The sequence below is a fragment of the Gavialis gangeticus genome, unplaced genomic scaffold (genome assembly GCF_001723915.1).
Source record: "Gavialis gangeticus isolate Ggan-Ray unplaced genomic scaffold, GavGan_comp1, whole genome shotgun sequence".
In the NCBI taxonomy this organism is placed as follows: Eukaryota; Metazoa; Chordata; order Crocodylia; family Gavialidae; genus Gavialis; species Gavialis gangeticus.
The window spans coordinates 14,762,054-14,784,328 of NW_017729011.1; the positions used below are offsets into that span (position 1 = coordinate 14,762,054).

The 22,275-nt window shown below is 42.3% G+C and overlaps 1 protein-coding gene across 8 annotated transcripts in view; it reads left to right on the forward strand.

Annotated features, from left to right (window-relative positions):
- SPTAN1 (spectrin alpha, non-erythrocytic 1) overlaps positions 1-22,275 on the forward strand; it is a 66,655-nt gene that overhangs the window by 27,829 nt on the left and 16,551 nt on the right. For 3 of the 8 annotated variants that reach the window (XM_019510590.1, XM_019510591.1, XM_019510593.1), the window contains 24 exons: positions 606-665; positions 2,829-3,027; positions 4,563-4,667; positions 5,458-5,481; positions 5,899-5,934; positions 7,707-7,754; positions 8,910-9,001; positions 10,300-10,444; positions 10,560-10,741; positions 10,899-10,998; positions 11,185-11,382; positions 11,489-11,635; positions 12,211-12,314; positions 12,478-12,640; positions 13,149-13,163; positions 14,970-15,101; positions 15,456-15,593; positions 15,954-16,058; positions 16,277-16,485; positions 17,300-17,420; positions 17,824-17,945; positions 19,654-19,786; positions 20,643-20,741; positions 21,645-21,804. In XM_019510590.1, the coding sequence (XP_019366135.1) occupies positions 606-665; positions 2,829-3,027; positions 4,563-4,667; positions 5,458-5,481; positions 5,899-5,934; positions 7,707-7,754; positions 8,910-9,001; positions 10,300-10,444; positions 10,560-10,741; positions 10,899-10,998; positions 11,185-11,382; positions 11,489-11,635; positions 12,211-12,314; positions 12,478-12,640; positions 13,149-13,163; positions 14,970-15,101; positions 15,456-15,593; positions 15,954-16,058; positions 16,277-16,485; positions 17,300-17,420; positions 17,824-17,945; positions 19,654-19,786; positions 20,643-20,741; positions 21,645-21,804 (2,837 nt within the window). The remainder of the gene's footprint in view (positions 1-605; positions 666-2,828; positions 3,028-4,562; positions 4,668-5,457; positions 5,482-5,898; positions 5,935-7,706; positions 7,755-8,909; positions 9,002-10,299; positions 10,445-10,559; positions 10,742-10,898; positions 10,999-11,184; positions 11,383-11,488; positions 11,636-12,210; positions 12,315-12,477; positions 12,641-13,148; positions 13,164-14,969; positions 15,102-15,455; positions 15,594-15,953; positions 16,059-16,276; positions 16,486-17,299; positions 17,421-17,823; positions 17,946-19,653; positions 19,787-20,642; positions 20,742-21,644; positions 21,805-22,275) is intronic. The other 5 variants (XM_019510589.1, XM_019510594.1, XM_019510592.1 and 2 more) reach the window with 3 other exon arrangements.

Sequence of the window (22,275 nt, forward strand, 5' to 3'; positions counted from 1 at the left end):
TCTTATCAAACCGCTTAGGCTAAAGCTGGAAGCTTTATGTTCCCTCCCAGCTGTTCTCACAGTTATGCTTTCACTCTTACAGGAACTGCCACCTACTCAAGTTTTGAGTCACCAAATTATTAAACGACACACTAATTACTGGCTTTGTAAACTGTAAGATAAAAACCTGTTTGTGTGTTATCCAAACAATGTACATCATATAAGAGGAAGGAAAGGATTTAAGACCCTTCCATATCATTAAAGTGCCAGGAATGGTCTGTTAGGTAACTAAAAAAGCTTGTGCACTGCTTCAGAGAGCTGGAAGTGAAGATGTGTTCCTTTGGAGCAGGGGAGATGCCTTTTATTTCCAAACTGAATGGCATGTTCAGGAATTGAGGTGGCCCAATAGTGAGAGTTCAACTGTACTGCTGATGGTTTCCTTACACAATTTGCATTCCTGATCTGATTTGCTTTTGAATGATACCTAATTTTTCTTCATTTAAATGTGCACTCTTAACCATCATCTCCCACCACAGATGACCCGTGGATGGAGCTGCTGCTTTCATAATTTTTGTTAATCTAACTAATTTTTGCATGCTTTTGCTGTGCTCCCTCTGTCTGTGCAGGACTCTCATAACTAAGGAAGTCGGCAGTGTATCTCTACGTATGAAACAGGTCGAAGAACTGTGAGTAGGACTAGCCATCTCTAAACCATGCTGTCTTCATGCTGTCACCTGTTCATTCTCCCTTTGTTTCTTTTCTCCCTTGGGAGAGTTACTCCAGAAGCACTTGGGAAGCAATTTGTGCAATGTGGAATAGTCTTAATTTAGAAAGGCAGTCGGGTATTTGGCTCATGTGTTCTTTCAGCCAGCCAGCTGCTTATCTCATTGGCCTTTTGCCTTGCTAAACTGAAGGTGCAGTTACTTTCCACCATAGTGAACTTGCTTACTGAACAAGGCATCAGCTGGTCACCTTTAGGCTGCCTGGACTAAGTTTTCTTTACCAAAAAAAAATCATACAGGTTTTCAAAGTACAGATAAAAATGTATTTATGTGGATACTTTAATATAGGGGTGCACCAATAGAGATTTTTGGCGGCCAATACCAATAGCTGATATTTAAGGAGGCATATCAAGCAAATTTTCTTTATGCTGTATTGGTGCCAATCTGATATCGGACCGATGTATCAGTGCACCGCTACTTGAATACAATAGGTTGTATATGAATGCTTTAGAGGTATTAGATACAGTTGAAATAATCCTACTACCCATGTGGTGATCAAGCACCAGTGTTGCATAAAAGTTACATTACATGGATGCAGTTGTCTTTCACTTTCATAACATTAACTTTAGAAGATTCTGTTAAGAACCTGCTGGAATAAATGTGCATTGCACTGAGCTCTGATAAGTTGCTAGAAACAGCAAATTCCATGGGTAAGCACCCTGGCTTGAGAGTGCTCTGTTGCCTTTCTGAAGCTTAGTGTTGAATCCCAAAACAAAAATGTTGAAACCACTTCCCCAAAATTGAGGGAAAGCCAGCTTCTAAGCAAACTGAGTCTCATACAATTTAATGTCTCTGTTATGTTTATGTAGCACCTGAAATTGTACACTGATGTAACCTTTAGTCTGTGTACTGGGTATGAAGCTCAAGTGTTACCTGCTTCTGACAACCCATCCCATTCAGAAGACTAGCAACAGCATTCTTTATGAGTTTCACTTGGGCTGAGCCTCAGCTAGCTCACTTCCATCCAGCTTCCAGTTTTGTATTCAATGCCAGGATGATAAGAGTCCATGAAATTAAGGCTTTGTGAAGCAAACATACAGCTGAGTAGCCATGTTATATACACACGCTGTAGCGTGAAGCAGCTAGCTAGCTTTCCTTCAGAAATCTTTCCTGGCATTGAGAGGTATGACCTAGTGATATCCCCAAGGTCCTACCATATTGGAAAGTAATCCTTCATTAGCCACCCAAGGGTCCCCCAGAGAGCAAAGTGAAACCACTACAAGGCTTTGCAGTTCTCTTGCGTGGTCCTGCAAGTCTCTCAGTGAAAACTTATGATATTAACAGCTAATGTAATAAATCAAAATGGATCCCTTCCCACTGTACATGGCTTGAAGATGAGTATCAGTCATGGATGACCCTGTACTATATGTCCAGGCCTGAAATCAATTGAGAGAATATGAGTAATCCAGGCGTGGATGGAATTTACCCCATCACCAGATGATTTGAAACAGAATGACAGAGTGACTATTAAGGGTAACTCCTCCAAGAAGGCCTTTAACACAGCTGATTTGAAGTGGTTGTTATGTTTCTCTTCCCCAAAAGGCATTCACAGTCTCCTATAGGTAATGAACATGAATGACAATGCATCAGACAGCCCAGTAGTTTCAGATGAGGCACGGAAAATTGAAGTATTGGAGGATGGTATTTTAGTGTCGTACACAGCTTATTTTGTCCACCCATTTGATATAGTTGCAGGCAGAGTATATCATAAAAAAAGTTATTTCCCATATGTGCCCTATGCTGTATGCAGCCAACCCTGCATTGCCATGCTGTTACTGCTTACCAGCACTTGTTATTATCATATCAGCTGTCATTTGATTTTGCTTCTGCTCACCAGAAAAAGCCTTTATACAGGGATGACCTTCTGTGTACTAGTATATATTCTGAAGGTTTACATTTACATGATCACATAGAGATCATCCTGTGCAATAATAGGCAATTTGGTATCTCAGTGTGGGGATAATCCCATCTCTGGCAGTACTGCCTTCCATTCAGATACCTGTACATGTCATGGGCTCTGGTTTAAGTGAGATATCATAGCTCCCTGCCTTGCTCTGCTTGTCCCAGATACCACTCTCTGCTTGAGCTGGGGGAGAAGCGCAAAGACATGCTGGAAAAAAGCTGCAAAAAGTTCATGCTTTTCCGGGAGGCTAATGAGCTGCAGCAGTGGATCAATGAGAAGGAGGCTGCACTCACCAATGAGGAGGTGGGAGCTGATTTAGAGCAGGTGGAGGTACTGCAGAAGAAATTTGATGACTTCCAGAAGGTAAGTAGTTGTGGTCCATAAGTTGCATAGTAAGCCTACTTCCCTTCTGTCCCTACACTCAGTTCGCTGACTGGGTAGCCAGGTGACAGCTCCTTCTTATTTTGGTATAGTTCAGACAAAACACAAGCATGTGAAGCAAACGAAGCACTTGGTATAATTTCTTTTAGTGCTGCCAGAGCACAGATCCACATAAACCCCCTATTTCTCTCCCTCCCTCCTGTGTTTTGCTTTATGTAACAGCGCACAGGAGAGAGAACCCTCTTTATATCCTGTGTCTCGAGTAGTGTCCCATACGCTTATTTGTAGGTGCTGCCCTTTACCACTACCTCATGGGCATCTTCCTCAGTGCTGGGCATTCTGTATGTGAAGTGTCTTGTTCTTTGTAGCTTAAGGGCGGAATATTTTTTAAAATGAGCTGATGTGCACGGTGGTGTATGAGACATGAAATACTAATGTTCTCTAATCTGAAGAGATTATTAGCATGTGACCTTTTTTTTTTCTCTTCAGCCATTTTTGGGATGCCAGTGTGGCATCGGCTTGAGTTTCTGCTTGCACGAGATTTATAAAAATGCTTCTTGGGGAAGCTTGTTACCAGGAGCTATGAGCTTGCAAATTGAAGCAGCTGGTGATTTGGTGGCTTTCTGGGCTGCATATTGTGTTTACAACTTGTATGTTAATTAACAAACAACCTTGTCCAACCTAATATTGCAGCCGTGGAAATAATGCCAAATACCACAGTGCGTTTCTATAATAGCTTGATGGGTGAACTTGCAGGAAGTTACCTTTTGAAATACGTAGCACCTTTCCTTTTGTTAATAGACTAGTGCCACCCTCTTATTGTGCCTGAAATAATAAACTCCTAAAATTACCGCTTCAGTCGTCCTTTTGGTGAATTTATCCAGCACTACAGCCTAACAGCTTTTGATCTTGATCATTTTGGTCAGTGGTGCTCAATCTTTCAGCCCAACAGGGCAGATGCCACAAGTGGGTTGGTCTGTATGCCTGATCCAGCATGGGGTTGCCAAACAGGGTTGGTCTGTGGATGCAGTCCAGTGTGCCAGCCCAGCCCCATGCACTGGATCCAGCCACGGAACAACTCTGTCCCAGCCCAGTCTGGCCCCGTGCACCAGATCTGACCACAGTGACCCTGTGCACCAGTGTAGTCTAGCACACAGACCCATGTCATTAGACACGTGGGCCAGATAACCCAGTCTTGCAGACCAGAGGTTGTGCGTCACTGAGATTGGTGATGTAGACATGTAGTTAATAGATTTATAGGTTATACCATTGTTAGGTGATTCATCAGCTTAATTTGTGCATGGAAAAATCTTGAAACCCATTTCTTTAATACATTGATGCTGATACTTGGGATTTCTTGGAAAAAAGATGCATCCCTATGTCTACATTGCATAAACTGGAAAGGTCAGGAGAGCTGAATTCCTGCTATTGGCAAATTGGGTACCTCTGTTGCAGCTGCCTCCTTTTGTTTTGTTTATCTGCAAGTTCAGTCTATGGTGTTTTGCTGTCTTGTGCAGGATCTGAAAGCCAATGAATCACGCCTAAAGGATATCAACAAAGTTGCGAATGACCTGGAATCAGAAGGGCTGATAGCAGAAGAAGTACAGGCAGTACAGCAGCAGGTTCGTGCTTGTTTCTGACTTGGGCTACTGCCAGGTTGTAGCAAGGACAAGTGGAATTGCCCTTTCTTCTCCAGGTTTTCTATCTCTCTTCCTCTTCTGCAGCCACAGATGTATTGCTAAATATTACCTGCTTACTGTTTCCAAGATTGTTAGTAGTCTAACTAGAGCCTCTTAATGTCTTCTTTGGAGACTGGGTTAGCTTAACAATCATTCAATTTTATGTAGTGCAGTAGCACGTTTCTAGACCACTGCTTAGGAGTTTTGAATAGTTGGAATCCTAAATAACTGCTTGGATTCTTTCTGATTTGCAATGCTGCTTTCTACTTAATCTTTCCAGTTTTTTATCAATTAAGTGGGGATAATGCTAGCATACCTTAGAGGGCCAAGGGTTAACACTGGTTTATTGGTTTCATTTGTTTCATTGTTTGTGCGCGGGCTTTCAAAATTTAAACTGTTATATAAATGCCAGGTGATATTAGCTTTTCAAAGCTCTTGGTTTGTGCTAACAATTCTGCCCAATCAACTGTAACAGGAAGGAACGCTAAGCAAACTCATTCCTTTATAAATCCCTGGAGGTAATGTGTTGCTGGAGGTGTGTGCAGCAATAAATCCTGCTATTCAATGCTGCCCATTGTCTTTGAGCACATTCTTTGGCTGGTAACATACTGAAGGTCAATGTGTAGGAGAATATTTTGTCCATTCCATCACCTTTCCACAAAAATAATCAAATCTTTCTACAATTTCTCTTAAGTGTCTTGCAAAGTAACAGCTATTTCCTTTTCCCTTGCAGGAAGTCTATGGCATGATGCCCAGGGTAAGCACTGACATGACATTTACATGTTGTCTTAAAAAGAAGATCAGAGGACATACAAGATGTTAAGGTTGAGGCCCCCTTGGGAGTACAGTTTGTTTCCCACATGTCTTTTGAACATCATTATCAAGAGTTATTTTTAAAAATTCCCTTGGTCTTCCTGAATATATTTGAAGAGGGGGTCTCTGATCCATTCATCTTCTTGTTTGCACCTCTGGTTGCCAGCCTTCTCTATGCAGGATAATTTTTATTTTATTTTTTGAAAGAATCAAAAATGTATGCATTCAAATATCTTTAGGGTTTAATTCGTGTATCCTGTTTGTTCCTGATTTAGTCAGGTTTGGGCTAACTCCTGTCTTTTTGTTTTCTTATGTTTAAAGTTTCCTTTTTCTATTTTTTTTTTTTTTTTCTTTTTAATAGGATGAAACTGATTCTAAGACTGCTTCACCTTGGAAGGTAGGGCTTGTTTATTTGGTGGCCCCTTCAACTAGTGTGTTTTTACAAAAGGAAGTACATGCAGAATAGTCGTCTTGTCTTATCACTGCACCCCATTCTGCACAAGAAGAGCGAATTTTCTTTCTGTCCTGGTCAAATAGGTCTTCTCCCTGGGAGTCCTGAAATACTTTTTGAATATTTATAAGTAATGTTACCCCAGCCCAGTAGTGACTTCTGTAAGGCCTCATGCCTATGTTTTATCTTCCTCCCTCTAATTTGTTTTAACTGCATATGTGTAGAAGTTGTGAAGTCTTTGAGGAGGAATGGATATAGATTACACTTCTAAATATACTCCACTGTGGCAGTGTTGCATGCGGAAAATGAAACTTTTCCCATAAGACCTATATATAATCTTCAGTTGAAGAAATACTGTCCACATCCAGACGAGCATAGCTGTGTGGTATGTGGTGCACACTGCACATTCAGCTGTTTTCTGAGCAGGATGGGATTGGCTCCAGGAGATCCCAGGTCAAAAAACCTGTGCGCGCGCACACACAAAAAAAAAAAAAGTAGGGCAGTGCATGTGGGGGCAGCACATGCCGCCCAAAACTGGAGTCTGACAGGCCAGAGCCGTGCTCTGGCTGCCAGCCAGGCTCCAAGCAGAGGATCACTGTAGCTGCAGCCCCAGGAGGACCCCAGGTCCCCAGGTAAAGCTTCTGCAGGTAGCCCAGTGCTAGCCCCAGCTTCCTGTACCCACCTGGGGTAACCTGCTGCATGCCAGAGGGTGCATGGCACACCCTGGGGACAAGTAGCAGCAGCACAAAATGTGATTCGGCTTCTTGTCCCCAGGGAAATAAACTCCTGTGTTCGTGTGGACGCAGCCACTGGTGTCTAAGTGGGCAGCTACACATGAGCAGCAAGGCTGCTCCAATGTGCTGTAATCACTCCAACTGCTTCAGAGTGAACTCAGTTGAGTCTGGAGAATGGTAATTTTATCATGCTGATACACAAGACTCTCTCAGAGTGTCTCGTGTATTGTGTATCAGCTGCTGTCGTGTATCCAGTGTCTCCTGTATTGTGTATCAGCTGATACACAGGATGCTCTCAGAGCCACTCTAATTAAAATGCCCCCCCGACACACGCACACACTTCTGGAGCATGTGTATAAATGCCCATTTTTACCTAGTAAAGTATAGGACCCTTTCTTATGAAAATGTCCACAATTAAATGAATTTATTTGGTATTGGAAGAAAAGAGATTTGTATCCTGAAAGAGTGTTTAAGCATTATGCTTCCAGTTTTTTGGGGTGGGGGGGGCGTGTTTTGTTTTGTTTTTCTTTTGCAGTAGCCTCAAATACCATTTTAGGTTTTGAACAACATATTAATTACAAGTTAGGATGATTTTGCTAAACAGTTAAATCTGTCGAAAATGTCATCCCCGATTTTTAAATGATTTTTTTTTAATAACTATCTTGTACATAATATTAGCATATATGCACTTCTTTAGCCTTTAAGCTATTACAACTGATTAATTTCTAGCATTCACTTCTGTTTTGAAATGCAGAAAGCCAGTTGTCTGTGTTGGACACTTCTGAAGAAACTGAGGTTTATAAAATCATAGGCATATTACAATCACTTTCCATTTTGTAAAATCCTGTTTTACAAAACCCAGATGTTTGACCGAAGCTCAATTGTTGGTGTGTGTAAGGAGTTCTACTAGTGTGCTGTGGCGCCGATTTTGTCAGTAAATGAATTAAACTGGTACCTTTTTATTTCTGCCTCTTCTTCATGCAGTCTGCCCGTCTGATGGTACACACAGTGGCAACCTTTAATTCCATCAAGGTAAGACCACTGCTGTTCAAATCCAATGAAAAGTAATAGCTTTCTTTTATCGCTTACATCTGTGCGCGTCTTCGTGTCTTCATATTCCATTGCCCTTAACCTTCTGACTACACGTTAAGAAAAGGGTTGACTTCTAGCCAGCCCCATCCCTAGCCCTCCTCAGCTCCCTCCCTCCCTATGTGGGCCTCAGTTCTAACCCACTTACCTGTAGGGAGCTGCTCTCCACACTGCCTGGCTGCCATGTGCACATGTATGTGTGCACATGCACATGGCACCCTCTGCCTGATTGCCCTCCTCTTGCTCCCCCCCAGCCTCTTGCAGTCTGGAACTCTGCTAGCCTGCAAAGGGAAACTTACCATTTCCCACGGTTTTTCTCCTGAAAAGGAGAAAATCTGTTTTTTTTTTTCTGTGGCAAATGGAAAATGTGGATCTTTGCTTATAACATCTTCTCACCTATACACTGGTATCTTATTTAACTATGTGCTCTACAGAGTGATTTTTTTAACCCCAGGAGAAATACTAATAGTTTGCTGTTACCTATGTAGGATCCTTGAATCAATGCTTGCTTCTGTAATCAAAGCAGCAAAATAGGATTCTTACTTTATGCACATGGACAGCTCACAATTAACAGGCTTCAGCCATGTTTGAAGATCACTGTAGTCTTTCTCTTGGCTCTCTTCCTAACTCCCATCATTCTCCAAGCAGTGGCTTGTATATCTTGAATTGTAGCTATTTTAGCAAGACTTCCAAAAGTCTGCTAAACTCTTCTTAAACCAGTGGTATTATAACTCTTGTCCATGGACTGCCAGTGTTCCCCAGGCCTTGCCATCATGTCTATAGGATAAAACCTCCGGGGGCTGTAAGGGGAGAGGGAGTGTTATAAAGCATGGTTGGAGGCACAAGCAACTGTTTCTACAAAAGTCTGCAGGACAGAACAGTTGGAGAATCATTGTTGCAACTTGGGTTTTGCCTTGTTGAAGAATAGCTGTATAGAGGGACTGTTTTCTTTAGAGACCTTTATTGTGCTTGCCATATCTGTCACAAAGACATGCCAGTTAGCTTGGTAGCTGGAAGGGGGAGATTTTTCTTTGTAAACAAGTAATAAATAAAACAACCAAGTGTGATATCACGTTGGGATTTCTGTTGCCCCTATAGGAGCTAAATGAGCGCTGGAGATCTCTGCAGCAACTAGCAGAAGAGCGAAGCCAGCTGCTGGGCAGCGCCCACGAAGTTCAGCGATTCCACAGGTAAGACCCACTACCTGGATGCAGCAAGTAACAAGTTAGGAGTAGGTGCCACATGTAATTTTTGTCCTAGGCTTCATGTAAAACTTATTTATTGTAATTTTAAACTATGGCAGCTCATGCGACTGCCGTTCAACTCCCATCTCCTTCAAAGGACGTTAGACACAAAGCCCATGGCAAAGAGTAGTTCTCTAACCTGTGGTTTGTATTAATATTTTAAATTACTAAGATGACTCTCTTTGGCTTCATTGTTGATTGAGTCATCTTGTGATACTGGCACATTGTTAGCAGCAAGGAAGCCTGTTGTAGGGTTGTAAAATAGTGTAGATGTTGCTTTAAACCTTTACCTTGAGAATATAACCCTTTGAAGAACAGCCAGTGCTCCTGCCAGGTTGTGCCTTTTCTATTCTCATGAACTGCCTCTTTTCTTCCTCTGTCTCTTCTATCCTTTGGTCACTGGCTGCCACACACAGATCTAGCTCCTCTGTTCAGTTCTTTGGCAGTTGAATACAGTATGACAGCAACCTTATAAACATTTGAAAATGTTTGTGTACTGAATCTTTCTCCTATTCAATGTACAGCATCTGCTTTTTATTCTTCCCCCCACCACCCTTGTTGCTACAACACTACCAGACCAGCTTCATCTCCACCTGCACAATGGAAGTCTATTTCATAGATTCATAGACACCAGGGCTGGAAGGGACCTTGGAAGATCAAGTCCAGCCCCCTGCTCTTGGCTGTCATTTAGCCCCTACTGTAATAAGCATGATTAATCATTTCTTGTGCAACATTCTCCACTATTGTCACTCATTTCCCAAGCTCATACCTCAATCTAAACAAAGGATGTTAAAAGAAGTATTTTGCCTATTATTTTGCTGTCACTTGAGAGGAAGAGGTTAATCTAATGAAATACAGGAGTACTAGAGTTATGATGTTAAGGACCTGGATTATTTTCCCACTTTTGCCAGAGATTGGCTGTATGATCTTAGGAAGCCATTTAAACCTTTTGGCTTAGGTTTCCCCATTTTTTAAATGAGGGCAATAATTTTCTACTCCCCACAGTGGTTGATATGATGGGTAATATAAGTACAATCCTCAAAAGTAGCAGCACAAATTCTGTTCATTAAATTAGACTAACATTTTCTTACTTCTGAGAGATTTAGGTCTGCTTCAAAACTGACAAAGAAACCATTTAATAGACACTCACATTCTTAGGAAACAAGCTGTTTGGAGTTTGATAAAGAGATTTAGCATGAGCTTCATAGTATTTTTTTTTTTTTTCCTCCCCTTCCTGCAACCAGAGATGCCGATGAAACTAAGGAATGGATTGAAGAGAAGAATCAGGCATTAAATACAGACAACTATGGACATGACCTGGCCAGTGTGCAGGCCCTGCAGCGCAAACATGAAGGTTTTGAGAGAGACCTGGCAGCTCTTGGAGACAAGGTGAGCTCAAGAATGGGAAAAACATGTTGGGTTATTTCCTTTATCTCATAGCGATGCTTGAACTGCAGAGGAGGCTCGTGCCATCTTTGTCCTCACTCCTCTTCTTTGCTGTCAGGTGAACTCTCTTGGAGAGACTGCACAGCGCCTAATCCAGTCACACCCAGAGTCTGCCGAAGACCTTCAAGAAAAGTGTACTGAGCTGAACCAGGCCTGGAGCAGCCTGGGAAAACGTGCTGATCAGCGCAAAGAGAAGCTTGGGGACTCTCATGACCTGCAGCGTTTCCTCAGTGACTTCAGGTAAACGCTGGGTTGGATAAAATCCCTAATCCTCACTGTGTTAAACATCAGTGATGTACACTGGGCAGAGGACTTAGGGTGACCATCTGCTGAGGCAGTGAAGAAGAGCTCATTTTCCTGCAAAAAGCCTCAAATATTTCTCTTTGCTTTTTTGCAGGGACCTCATGTCTTGGATTAATGGAATCCGGGGCTTGGTGTCCTCAGATGAACTGGCAAAGGATGTGACAGGAGCTGAGGCTCTGCTGGAAAGGCACCAGGTATGTAGAAGATCTTAAGCCTTCTTCTCCTGAAGGCAGTTTCAACTGCACTGTAGTAATTCGGTTTAGCAGGAGGGGTTGTTCTTGTTTTTGTTTTTGTTTTTTAACTTCCATTTAATTTGCCAAGAACAGATTGACGATTCAGCATTCTGCTTTATTCAATAAACTTCTTTCCCTTCTGTACAGGAACATCGCACTGAAATAGATGCCAGGGCTGGCACTTTCCAGGCATTTGAACAATTTGGTCAACAACTCTTGGCTCGTGGACACTATGCCAGTCCAGAGATTAAAGAGAAACTGGATATTCTGGATCAGGAACGGGCAGACCTGGAGAAAGCCTGGGTCCAGCGCAGAATGATGTTGGACCAGTGTTTAGAATTACAGGTACTCTGCTACATGATAGAGCTTCTTTTCTTAAGGAAATTTCTCTTTTCAGATATGTGAACAGTGATAACTGGATTCCTTTCATACCTGTTTTTTTTCTCCTTAGCTGTTTCATCGGGACTGTGAACAGGCTGAGAACTGGATGGCTGCCCGTGAGGCTTTCCTGAACACGGAAGATAAAGGTGACACTTTAGACAGTGTTGAGGCTCTCATCAAGAAACATGAGGATTTCGATAAAGCAATCAATGTCCAGGTGAGGGGCAAGTCTAAAGGGAGAGGCAGACTTAGTTTATTTTCGTACAGCCTTCAAGAAAAAAAATTGAACGTCATGGAGACAGGTCACATTCACATCTTGGGGATGTAACTCTGAAGTTTAGAAGTTAATGCTGAGAGGGAGTATGCTACCTATTGGTTATGAATATGACACGATGAAATCAGAAGCATTTATTTAAAAAGTTTGCAATGGAAATCCCATATGCTGGAAAAAAAGCAATGTTCCTTCTATTTCCCTAAGCCCTAGAAGATCCCTTTCTCCTCTTTAAAAGAAATCTTATACTGGTCTGGCACAGGGAAGAAAAGTCTCTTCATCTTGTTCCTGTTGGTCTGCAGGATTTCCCACTTGTTCCCAAGTGGAGTTCTGTGCTAGTTCTGACATAAGCCTGACTTCCTTGTAGGACTTAGTTGTAAGATTGCTTTCCTTCTTTTCCTGTTTAAAAAAAAAAAAAAAAAAAAAGTCTTCTATTGTTCTTACACAGGTGTTCACATTGGCTTTTTGATTTTTGGAGATACTAGACTCGTTCTAACTTCTGTGGCTCTTGTTTTATGCAGGAAGAAAAAATTGCTGCTCTTCAGGCTTTTGCTGACCAACTGATTTCTGCAGACCACTATGCGAAAGGTGTTATTTCTAACAGACGCAATGAGGTTCTGGACAGGTTTGTGCGCTCATAGTCTTGATAACGTGTTTCAGATACTAGCTGAAATTGGGTAATTCTTTGGAGGTGGCTTTTAGAGCTTTTAGGATTGCATGCAATCTCCTGTCTCGTACCTGTTTTCAGGGCATAGATGTGCATCAACTCTTCATATGCTTCTGTACAGGTGGCGTCGCCTGAAGGCTCAGATGATTGAGAAGAGGTCTAAGCTGGGAGAATCTCAGACCCTCCAGCAGTTCAGCCGTGATGTTGATGAAATAGAGGCCTGGATCAGTGAAAAGCTCCAAACTGCAAGTGATGAATCATACAAGGATCCCACAAATATTCAGGTGAATAATATTTTCAGCCCAGGAAAGTTTAAGTGGAGTGAAGGCTTTCACTCCACTATAGTTTATCTTGTTGATGATATAATATGCCCAGAGAAATCCCAGTTGTGTTATAAGAGGATAACAGATCATATTTGGCATGCACCTCCCTCCTCAGAAGTAAAAGTTAAAGCATGAATTATACATGGGGAACAGCCCAAAACAGAAATCAGTAGTTAAGGTTTTATGCGTATAATTAATAAAATGTTCACAAATGGCCTGAAATTGCATAAGTCCCTAGACAGCTTTCCTGCCCTTTCTTTCCATTTTCCCCCCAGATCCAGATAATAAAATGACTGTTCTTTGATAAATGTCTCTTAGGTCCCAGGTTTATTTACTGTTCTGAGATGCTGCTCTTCATGTTTCTGTATTAGAGGAAGGCTCTTGAAGTAATTTCCTTTGTTTTTAATACTGGTTTGTGGACAAATATAAATGCACTGAACTTTGCTTCTCTTCTTAATCTGTTTTGTAGCTTTCCAAACTGTTGGTAAGTTTTGTAGTTTGGACTAGCTGTAGTATGTGTTTTTTGTTTTTTGGGGGGGTTGTTTTTTTTGTTTTGTTTTTTCCCCTGCATAGATTGTGTGAGGACGTGGTCTGGCTGCAGTCTGTTGCTCCATCCATCCATTCATCCAGCCTCTTTTCCATTTTCTAATAGTCATTGGCTTCCATTCAGGTGCAGTTACTGGGCCCTTTGTTCTTGGATGTGGCTTTTTTTGTTTATTCGTCTGAAGCACCTGTTTTAGTTTTGCAGGTGCATTCTGCATGGTCTTTGATTCATGCTGCATTGTTTGTTAGTTTCTTTAAGTAGCTGATAGAGTGAAGTGTGGGTGGTATCCTCCTCCTTTTTCAGGTACGTAGCTATTGTATTTGTCTTCATACTCTGTAGAATTAGAATGGGGTTACCTGCTCCACAAGCTTGGGCTTGGAGTCAAAATTCTTAGGAATGAGAAGTGTCAAATGGGAATCCCATGTGGCCACACACCAACAGGGCCAGCATGGTGGAAGATATAAAGGAAAGATTGCAAATGGAGGAAGAAAATGGCACAAAGGAAAGAGGAGGAGGATTGATTGTGTGGGGGGAGCAGGAGTGAAAGAAGCATTGTTTGTATCTTTAGGCATTAGAGGTTCTACTAAATTTAGATTTTTGTATGATTTCTCAAAAAGAACAAAGTTGACCCTTCCCTGGAGGATGGGTTTATTTTTGTGATAATTAGGCTGATATTGTCCCATTAGAAGGGATGGGGGGAGCAGTGTTTTTTCCCAGCATACTGAGTTCAAATGTCATTAAATTTCTGGGATTTAACTGATTTTAATCACTACTCAAAACTAGCAGTTTCCAGAATACAGCAGTTCATGCAGAATTTCTCATGACCGTGCTGTAGTTTTTCATGTCTTATTTTCTCTCTTAACATTCTCCTTGCATTCCATTCTCCCCCAGGGCAGTGCATATCCCCATGTCTCCAGTGTTACTAGCATTTTAAGTTGATTATATGTAAATACTGTCTTGTCCCTTTTGTTTATGCTCTTGATGGGTCTGTGCATGTATATTAAGGGAAAACGCACATTTACTCTTGTATGGCTCCTGTTGTTCTCATGGTGCTCTTACTTCTCAGTGAAGACAAATTTCAACATGTGGCTTGGCACTCTGTTAAAAAGTCAGATGTAGCTCAGCTATTTTACCTTGGCATTTTAGTACACAAATCGTATGAGAGCCTTGATATCAATCTGTCCAGAAAAGGGTCAGGTAGAGTAGTGAGGTTTCTTTCTGACTTGCAGATAAGGATGGGAGAAGTCATACAGCCCACAAAACTGATTGCGATCTGAGCCGTTATATTAGGGTATGTACAGGCAGAGCGTATTGTAGAAGTGTCACATAAATCGGAAATCTGTAGTTGGAGGACAGCTGAACTTCAAAATTGGAAATGGGTTAACAGCCTTCTATTAATGTTGGAGAAATATTCTCAAGCAGAAACAGTATTATACGTATCCACCCACAAATAAATATGCTTGGTTAGAGGCAGCCTAATGCCCACTGGTTAAATGGACCGATCTGAGTTCCAGTAATTGGGAATAAATCACTTGAATAAGCAATGATAAATGCACTACAAATGCCTAGATGTCATTGGATTTCTATAATTTTGCTTTGGGCATTTAGTATTTCACCAGATCAGATGACCCATAAATTCCTTTCCCTCAGATCCACAGGGAACTTTTCCATTCTCTTCTCAGCCCATGAGAATAATTTAGGAGCCCAAAATGCAGTCATTAATAACTTAGTTTCTGCTGTGTTCAGAGCAAACACCAGAAACATCAGGCCTTTGAAGCTGAACTTCATGCTAATGCAGACCGGATCCGTGGAGTCATTGATATGGGGAATTCTTTGATCGATCGGGGAGCGTGTGCTGGCAGTGAGGATGCAGTAAAGGTAAGTGTAGCAAATACAAGACAGTTAGTTATTCCTAGCCCTGAATTGCTTCTGCACTTGCATTCTGTTAGAGAAAAGGAAGCAATTGCCTGTCCTAGATGTTTTTTATTATTTTCATAACTGTACAGTAGGAAGCATAAGAACTATTTTGTTTTTTTGCTTGGGGAAGTGTAATATTTTCTGATACTGCAGACATAACAGTAAAATGCTGTCTGTTTATTAGACATCAGGAAATAGTGACTGTATGTTGTACAGGTGGGGAAGTGGCCATCAGGCTTGTATTTTGTTCCTGTGCTGCACTTCCTAGGGATTTTGTTCCATTCCTATTTACCTACCTTTTTCTCCTTGTAACAGGTGCGCTTAGCTGCTCTGGCTGACCAGTGGCAATTCCTGGTGCAGAAATCAGCAGAGAAGAGCCAAAAGCTGAAAGAAGCCAACAAACAGCAGAATTTCAATACTGGAATCAAAGACTTTGATTTCTGGCTTTCAGAGGTAGCTGACAGCTTGGGATGGGGAATTATTCTAAGAGACTGCAGTTTCTCTAGTTTGGGCTCCCTCTTGTGACATGGGGGGCATCCTAGAATATGGCAGAGTTAAAGTATCATCAGCAAAAGCAGTCCTTTAATACAGAAGTCTTGATAGAAAGCAAGTGGTTGGGAAGTTTTGCCAGTGCAGGCACTATCCCAAGCGTAGAGGAAAGGAAATGTTTGATGCCTGTAGGGAGAAAAAGCTGATGGTCTTAATCTATACTTGGGAAGGTGGAGGAGAAGAAGAGAGCAGTTCACATGTAAGAGCATTACATTTTCAAGGTCTTGCAGAGCTTCAGTCTGCAATTGTCTGTCTGTTTCCCAGGTGGAAGCCCTGCTTGCATCTGAAGACTATGGGAAGGACCTGGCATCTGTGAATAACCTTCTGAAGAAACACCAACTCCTGGAAGCTGATATATCTGCCCATGAAGTAAGCACCTCCTATCTTGATTTTACAAGGAGAAGTTGTAATAACTGGTGAAGTCAGTCATGCATGAAGATGTGCTACAAAGTTTTTAAACCTGTTGAAATGCAGTTTCTATGACTACATCATGAAATCTGCAAAGGAACCACATTAAGTTTGATTCTGTGCCAAGATTTCATACTTGCAATGCTCATTCCTTGCTCACTCCTTGTTCGTGTTCCCAGGATCGCTTGAAGGACCTGAATGGCCAAGCTGACAGCTTGATGACCAGCAGTGCTTTCGACACTTCCCAAGTAAAGGATAAGCGTGACACCATTAATGAACGGTTCCAGCGGATCAAGAGTATGGCAGCAGCCCGGCGTGCAAAGCTAAATGAGTCCCACCGCTTGCATCAGTTCTTCCGGGATATGGATGATGAGGAGTCCTGGATCAAGTATGTTCTTCAGACATGCTAGGTGTAGTGTTGTCTGAGGTCGGGCCCATATTACTGCCATGCTTACAAAAGTTATATTTAAGCATGGTTGTTTAATAGCATTGTCAGCATAGTTTCTCTTGTAGTGTACAAAATTAGTCTTCCAGGATAAATGTATTACCCAAACTGGGCCATAAACTTCCGGTATATTCCACACCTGCATGATTACCTCCCTAAACAGCATATAGTAAATCTTTATAATGCATCTTATATGTGCTTTCTCTGCCAACACTGATCAGAGAGAAGCATCAAAAATGGCTTTAACTCTGGTGTAGGCATGGCTGTAATATCTGTAGATACCTACAGTCAAGCCTCAGAAATCATCCAGTTCTGGGAAAACAGTTTCATTTGACTGGGATTTAATTATTGAAGTTTGACTACTTCTTGTGGAAAAGTTCCTACAAATCCTATGAATGAACTGTCCTTCTGTATCAAGTCAAAAAGGTGTTTGTGAGACAGCTGAGAGGATTTCTACTAGTTTGGCCTCTCGCTGTAATTAATTGGATATTCTTTCTAAAGATGTCTTTGTGGAGGCTGATTTGGTTGGCTGATAATCAAGAAAATAGCAAAAATGGTTGGGCTGATTCCCACTCCTTTTGGTGTTTGAGGAGACAGCCTCAGAGAGGCTCAAAATTGGGAGGAGGTGGGGGGGTTAAGTTTTAAAAATGTATTGGACACTGGATGGAAGACTTAAAATCTGAAGTGTGGATGTTGTTTTTCATTTTTAGAGGAGATGTAAACTGATTGTCTTTTTCTCTCTCCCTCTGGAACTCAGGGAAAAGAAACTGCTGGTTAGCTCAGAGGACTATGGCAGAGACCTTACTGGAGTGCAGAACCTAAGGAAGAAACACAAACGTCTGGAAGCAGAACTGGCTGCCCATGAGCCTGCCATCCAGGTAAAGAAGCCAGTCAGAGGGGGCAACGTCCCATAGATGATACTGATGATGTTTTCTCTGAATCATTTGCTGTAGACAGTGAGGGAGGGAAAGTGCCCTGTGAGGGATTAGTGCTCACAGTTGGTACGCTATAGCGTGAGTGTGGTATGCTATGTAGTTGGTTTGCAGATTTTTAACACTACCAGGTGTTGATTACACAGCAAAACATACAGTCAGACTTTATAAAAGTGACCCGAAGTTATTTGCTCTTCAAGGAGCAGCATTTCTGTTCTTGGTTCCAAGCCCACGAAGTCCTTGTTAACAAAAGAAAATGGTTCAAAAGTATCATAAATTATCTGAGCATAGAATAACTGCAGATCTGCTGTTGGACACAGAGTTCAGCGTATGTTTGTCTGTTTTTCAGGGTGTACTGGACACTGGGAAGAAACTGTCAGATGATAACACGATTGGAAAGGAGGAGATACAGCAGAGACTGGCTCAATTTGTGGAGCACTGGAAGGAGTTAAAGCAGCTGGCATCTGCACGGTAAGTGAGAACCAGCCCTCCTGGACAGGTAGTATAAATACAACAATATAGGGGCATGCATCCAGATTTGCCAAATCCTGGGCACTGTGTGCAGCCATGTGCATGCAATAAACGTTAATAATGCATTCCATGGGGGCTAAGACAGGAGCCTGTGAAAAAAGTCAGCCATAACGTTCCTCAGTAAAAGCTCTAGTATGTGTTCCCCGATAACAAACACAAGTCCTATATAGTGAGTTCTGGGGGCTTTGTTCTTTCTCCATTTACAATGGTCAGAGGTTTAAAATTAATTGGCTATGATCCCTGTCATGCTGTGTTTTCCTGACTAGACACTATCAGGAGGAAATAGTCCATAATCTTTAAATATTAAATTACAGTAGATAAAGAACTGGCAGTGACAGAGCTGTTCTTAGGGCATTTTTACGTGTGTTTCTGACGCAGCACTGGGCACTTTTAATTAGTGAGCCGTGCTAATTAAAAGTGCCCATGCAACGTGTATCAGCAGCACAGCATGTCTATGTGCTGAGAAAATGGTGGTAGAGTGCTCTGAAGTAGGGGTGTGTGAAGTGGGCCCTATTCAATTCGGATTCGGCCCAAATTGGGGACAGTGATTCGATTAATTGATTCGGATCACTGTCCCTGATTTTTGATTTGGCCAAATCTGAAGATTCGATGCTGATTCAGAAAATCAGCAGTTCGGACAGACACACCTTTAAATGCTTTTTCTACATACCTCGAGGTACCAGCACAGCTTGTGAATGCTGCGATGCTGGGGCACATAGTGTCCCACAGGAGTGCAGGGGAGCCCTCCACATGCTCAGCAGTGTGAACCCAGAAGTGGACCAGAAGCACTTCCAGTCCTCTGCTGGCGAGCGTGCTGGGGCCCCCCCTGCGCCTTCCCAGCTTGGTGATGGGCCATGGGGGGACCCTGGGTGCCCCCAACCCCCACAGACCCAGGAGGTGCCAGTCGCCAAGCCGAGGTGGGGGACCCAGCATGCTCCCTGGTGGACCCAGAAGTGGATCGGAAGTGCTTCTGGCCCACTTCTGGGTCTGCTGCCAAGCGCACTGGGGAGCCCCCCCATGCTCCTGTGGGATGCTCCATGTGCCCTAGCATCGCAGCATTTACGAGCTGCCTGCTACCTAGAGGTATGTAGAAAAAATATTTAAAGCTGTGTCTGTCTCCAAATTGATTCGGAGGGTTCCGATTTCTGTTCGGAGAGATTCAAGGGTTCTCTGATTTCTATTCAGAGATTCGGCCACTGAATCGGGCTGAATCTCTGCCAAATCGAATTGGGGACCATAGCGTCACACAGCCCTTCTTTGAACTAAAGCACGTTGAATGTATTTTATTTCGGAGCGCTGCCATTTTCTCAGCACGAGGTGTGCTGCACCGCTGATTTGTGTGACACAAAAGGCTGCCAGAGCACGTCAATTTGTGCGCTCCAGCAGACTCGATTCATCAAGTCTGCTCTGCCGCACTAGATTTCCAGCATATCGGAGCAGGCTTCTCTCGTGTGTAAGTGCTCTTAGCTTCTGTAGAAAGATGGTGGTGTGAATTATCATGCAGAAAAGCTTGAGGGTAGTGAGCAGGTATTGTTGGTCTTTGTACTAATGTCCAGTTTGTCTGAACTAGCAGTTTTTCTCTCATAACTAAAAGTGCAGTAGTAGATAGTCTCTGATTTTATTTTTTATTTTTTTTCCTTTATAACAGTGGCCAACGTCTGGAAGAGTCTCTGGAGTATCAGCAATTTGTGGCTAATGTTGAGGAAGAAGAAGCCTGGATTAATGAGAAAATGACACTGGTAGCCAGTGAAGACTATGGAGACACACTTGCTGCTATTCAGGTGAGCAAGAGGCTGCACTTCTCTTCCTGGCATCTGCTATTCAGGACACACATGGGTTGTAATTTAATGGATCCTTCCATGCTTTATTTTTCCAGTCAGAGAGATTGTCAGTTCATTTTCAAGTAGTATATTCTGCAGAGATCGCAAATGTTTTGTGAAAAGAATTAAAACGATTCAATTTCAGCCCTTGGAAGAAACTTGTAAGTTTGAGGTAACTGGTATGCAGCCCTAATTCAATCAGACTCCTTTCAGGGGTGCTGGAAAACTGGCCTAGGAAAGAGCAAACTTAAGGATTTCAGGCTTATAGCCCCTTTTATGAGTTATGTTTTAATGAAACACCTTTCCAGTGAAGAGGCCATCAATAGTTGAGAGAAATGGAATGGCTTTCACTTCATAGCATTAATCTGTTTTAAGACCTTGGTCTTGCAAGCAGGTACATGCCTGGTTAACTTTGAATGTGTAAGGAGTCTTGTTTAAGTCGATGCATCTGCCATGTACTTTACAGTTACATTTCTCTGGAAGTGTTTGTATAGGATGGGGAGCTAAGTACTTTCCAGGTAAATTAGATCTGCAAGCTGATATCTTTGCTGGACTTTGTAGAGAAGAGCTTGTTTGGGAGGGCAGGGGGTGGGGGAATGAAAGAAACTAGATTAGAATTGCTAATTTATACTTGTTTACTTTTCAAGGGGGATCAGGCGTTAGATAAGAGTCCTCAAATGCAAAGACTAATATCACTTGTAGCAGAGACTGTATCAGTCATTGGTGTATTAGAATAATAATAATCCATCTTTTTGTAAGGCATTATCTGAGAAATGGTTATCTAGAAAAGTGACTTACAAACATGCTTTCCCTGCAGGGGTTGCTGAAAAAGCATGAAGCATTTGAAACCGACTTCACTGTGCACAAGGACAGAGTAAATGATGTTTGTGCTAATGGAGAAGACCTCATTAAGAAGGTGAGTTGAATTTGGTAAGGAAAGTAGCTCAAAGGTTCTCTACAGCTTCTGTTTGTCGAAATAGTTGCTGTCCTCTTGACACTGATTAGAAAGATTTTTGGGTTGTGTGTGGTGGTGTATCTTGCTTAAAAAGGTGCGTTTGGTTGGTTATTAAAAGGAATTATTTTTGAAGAGGGCTTGATGGACTGAGAAAAGCAGAACCCCTTGTTTCTAATTCTAGCTCTCTCCAACTTGCTGGCTGTCTTGGGCAAGTCACTTACTCCTGTTTCTTCCTTCTGGTGGATTCTTATCCTTGGGTTTTTGAAGAGCAGAACAATAATCCACCTATCTTGGACTGAGACCTTTGGTGGTGTCTGTTTACATACTACTGACTCCTTTTGCTGTTGCTTTTAATGGTTCTCTCATCCTGTTTGTTTATATTTCACAGAAATCTTACTGAGGTAGAATTTCCCTTGAAAACCTTAAAATGACTGTTAGCAACCCCTTATTTTCTTTTTTGCTGTGTACATTCATTTCTCAGAGTTTTCTCATAACCTGACAACAGAAGAACGCGCAAGACTGTTTACTTTCTTGTTTTCTTTCACTTTTGGGGGCATGTTTGGAAATAAAATGAGGTCACCGTATTAGCATACCAGGCAGATCTGTTCCCTTGCTCTTGGAGCCAGTGAACTGTTGTAAGTAAATGTGCAGGATTTAGTCTCATTTGTAAAAAGAGGTTTTCCTGGCTAGGATTGTGCCTTTGAAGCTCCTAGCTTCATCTCACAGGCATCTTAAGCTGTCCTTCATATGCCTCTGTCTCAAGAACATTTCTTAAGATAGTGAAAAGAAGTAAGTTTCCCCCAGTGGGATGTGGAAGACATTTAAGTCGCACAGGAACTGAACTGTTTTTCTCCTGTCCTACAGAACAATCACCATGAAGAGAACATCACAGCCAAGATGAAAGGCCTGAGGGACAAAGTGTCAGATCTAGAGAAGGCAGCAGCTCAAAGGAAGGCCAAGCTGGATGAGAATTCTGCCTTCCTTCAGTTCAACTGGAAGGCTGATGTTGTGGAGTCCTGGATAGGTATTGTGCTTTACTAATACTTGGTTGCTGACAGATCAGGAGACTGAAAAACGCCCCTTCATACAGATAGAGCAAAATATTCAAACTTACTGTTTGAATAGGCAGATAGAGGGTGGGTGGTAGTCCATACCTGTGATCTTCAAAGTAGTCAAATATCTGCTTTGGTTTTGTGCTATTTGGGGGACAGTTTCTATATGCCCAAGGCCCCTTCCCTGATTTCATAGTTTCATAGTTTATAGGGTCTGAAGGGACCTGAGAAGATCATCTAGTCCGACCCCCTGCCATGGCAGGAAAAGAGTACTGGGGTTAAACGACCCCAGCAAGGTGTTCATCTAACCTCTTCTTAAAAACCCCCAGGGTAGGAGCCTGCACCACCTCCCTTGGAAGTTGGTTCCAGACCCTAGCCGCCCTGACCGTGAAATAGCGCCTTCTGATGTCTAACCTAAATCTACCCTCTGCCAGCTTGTGACC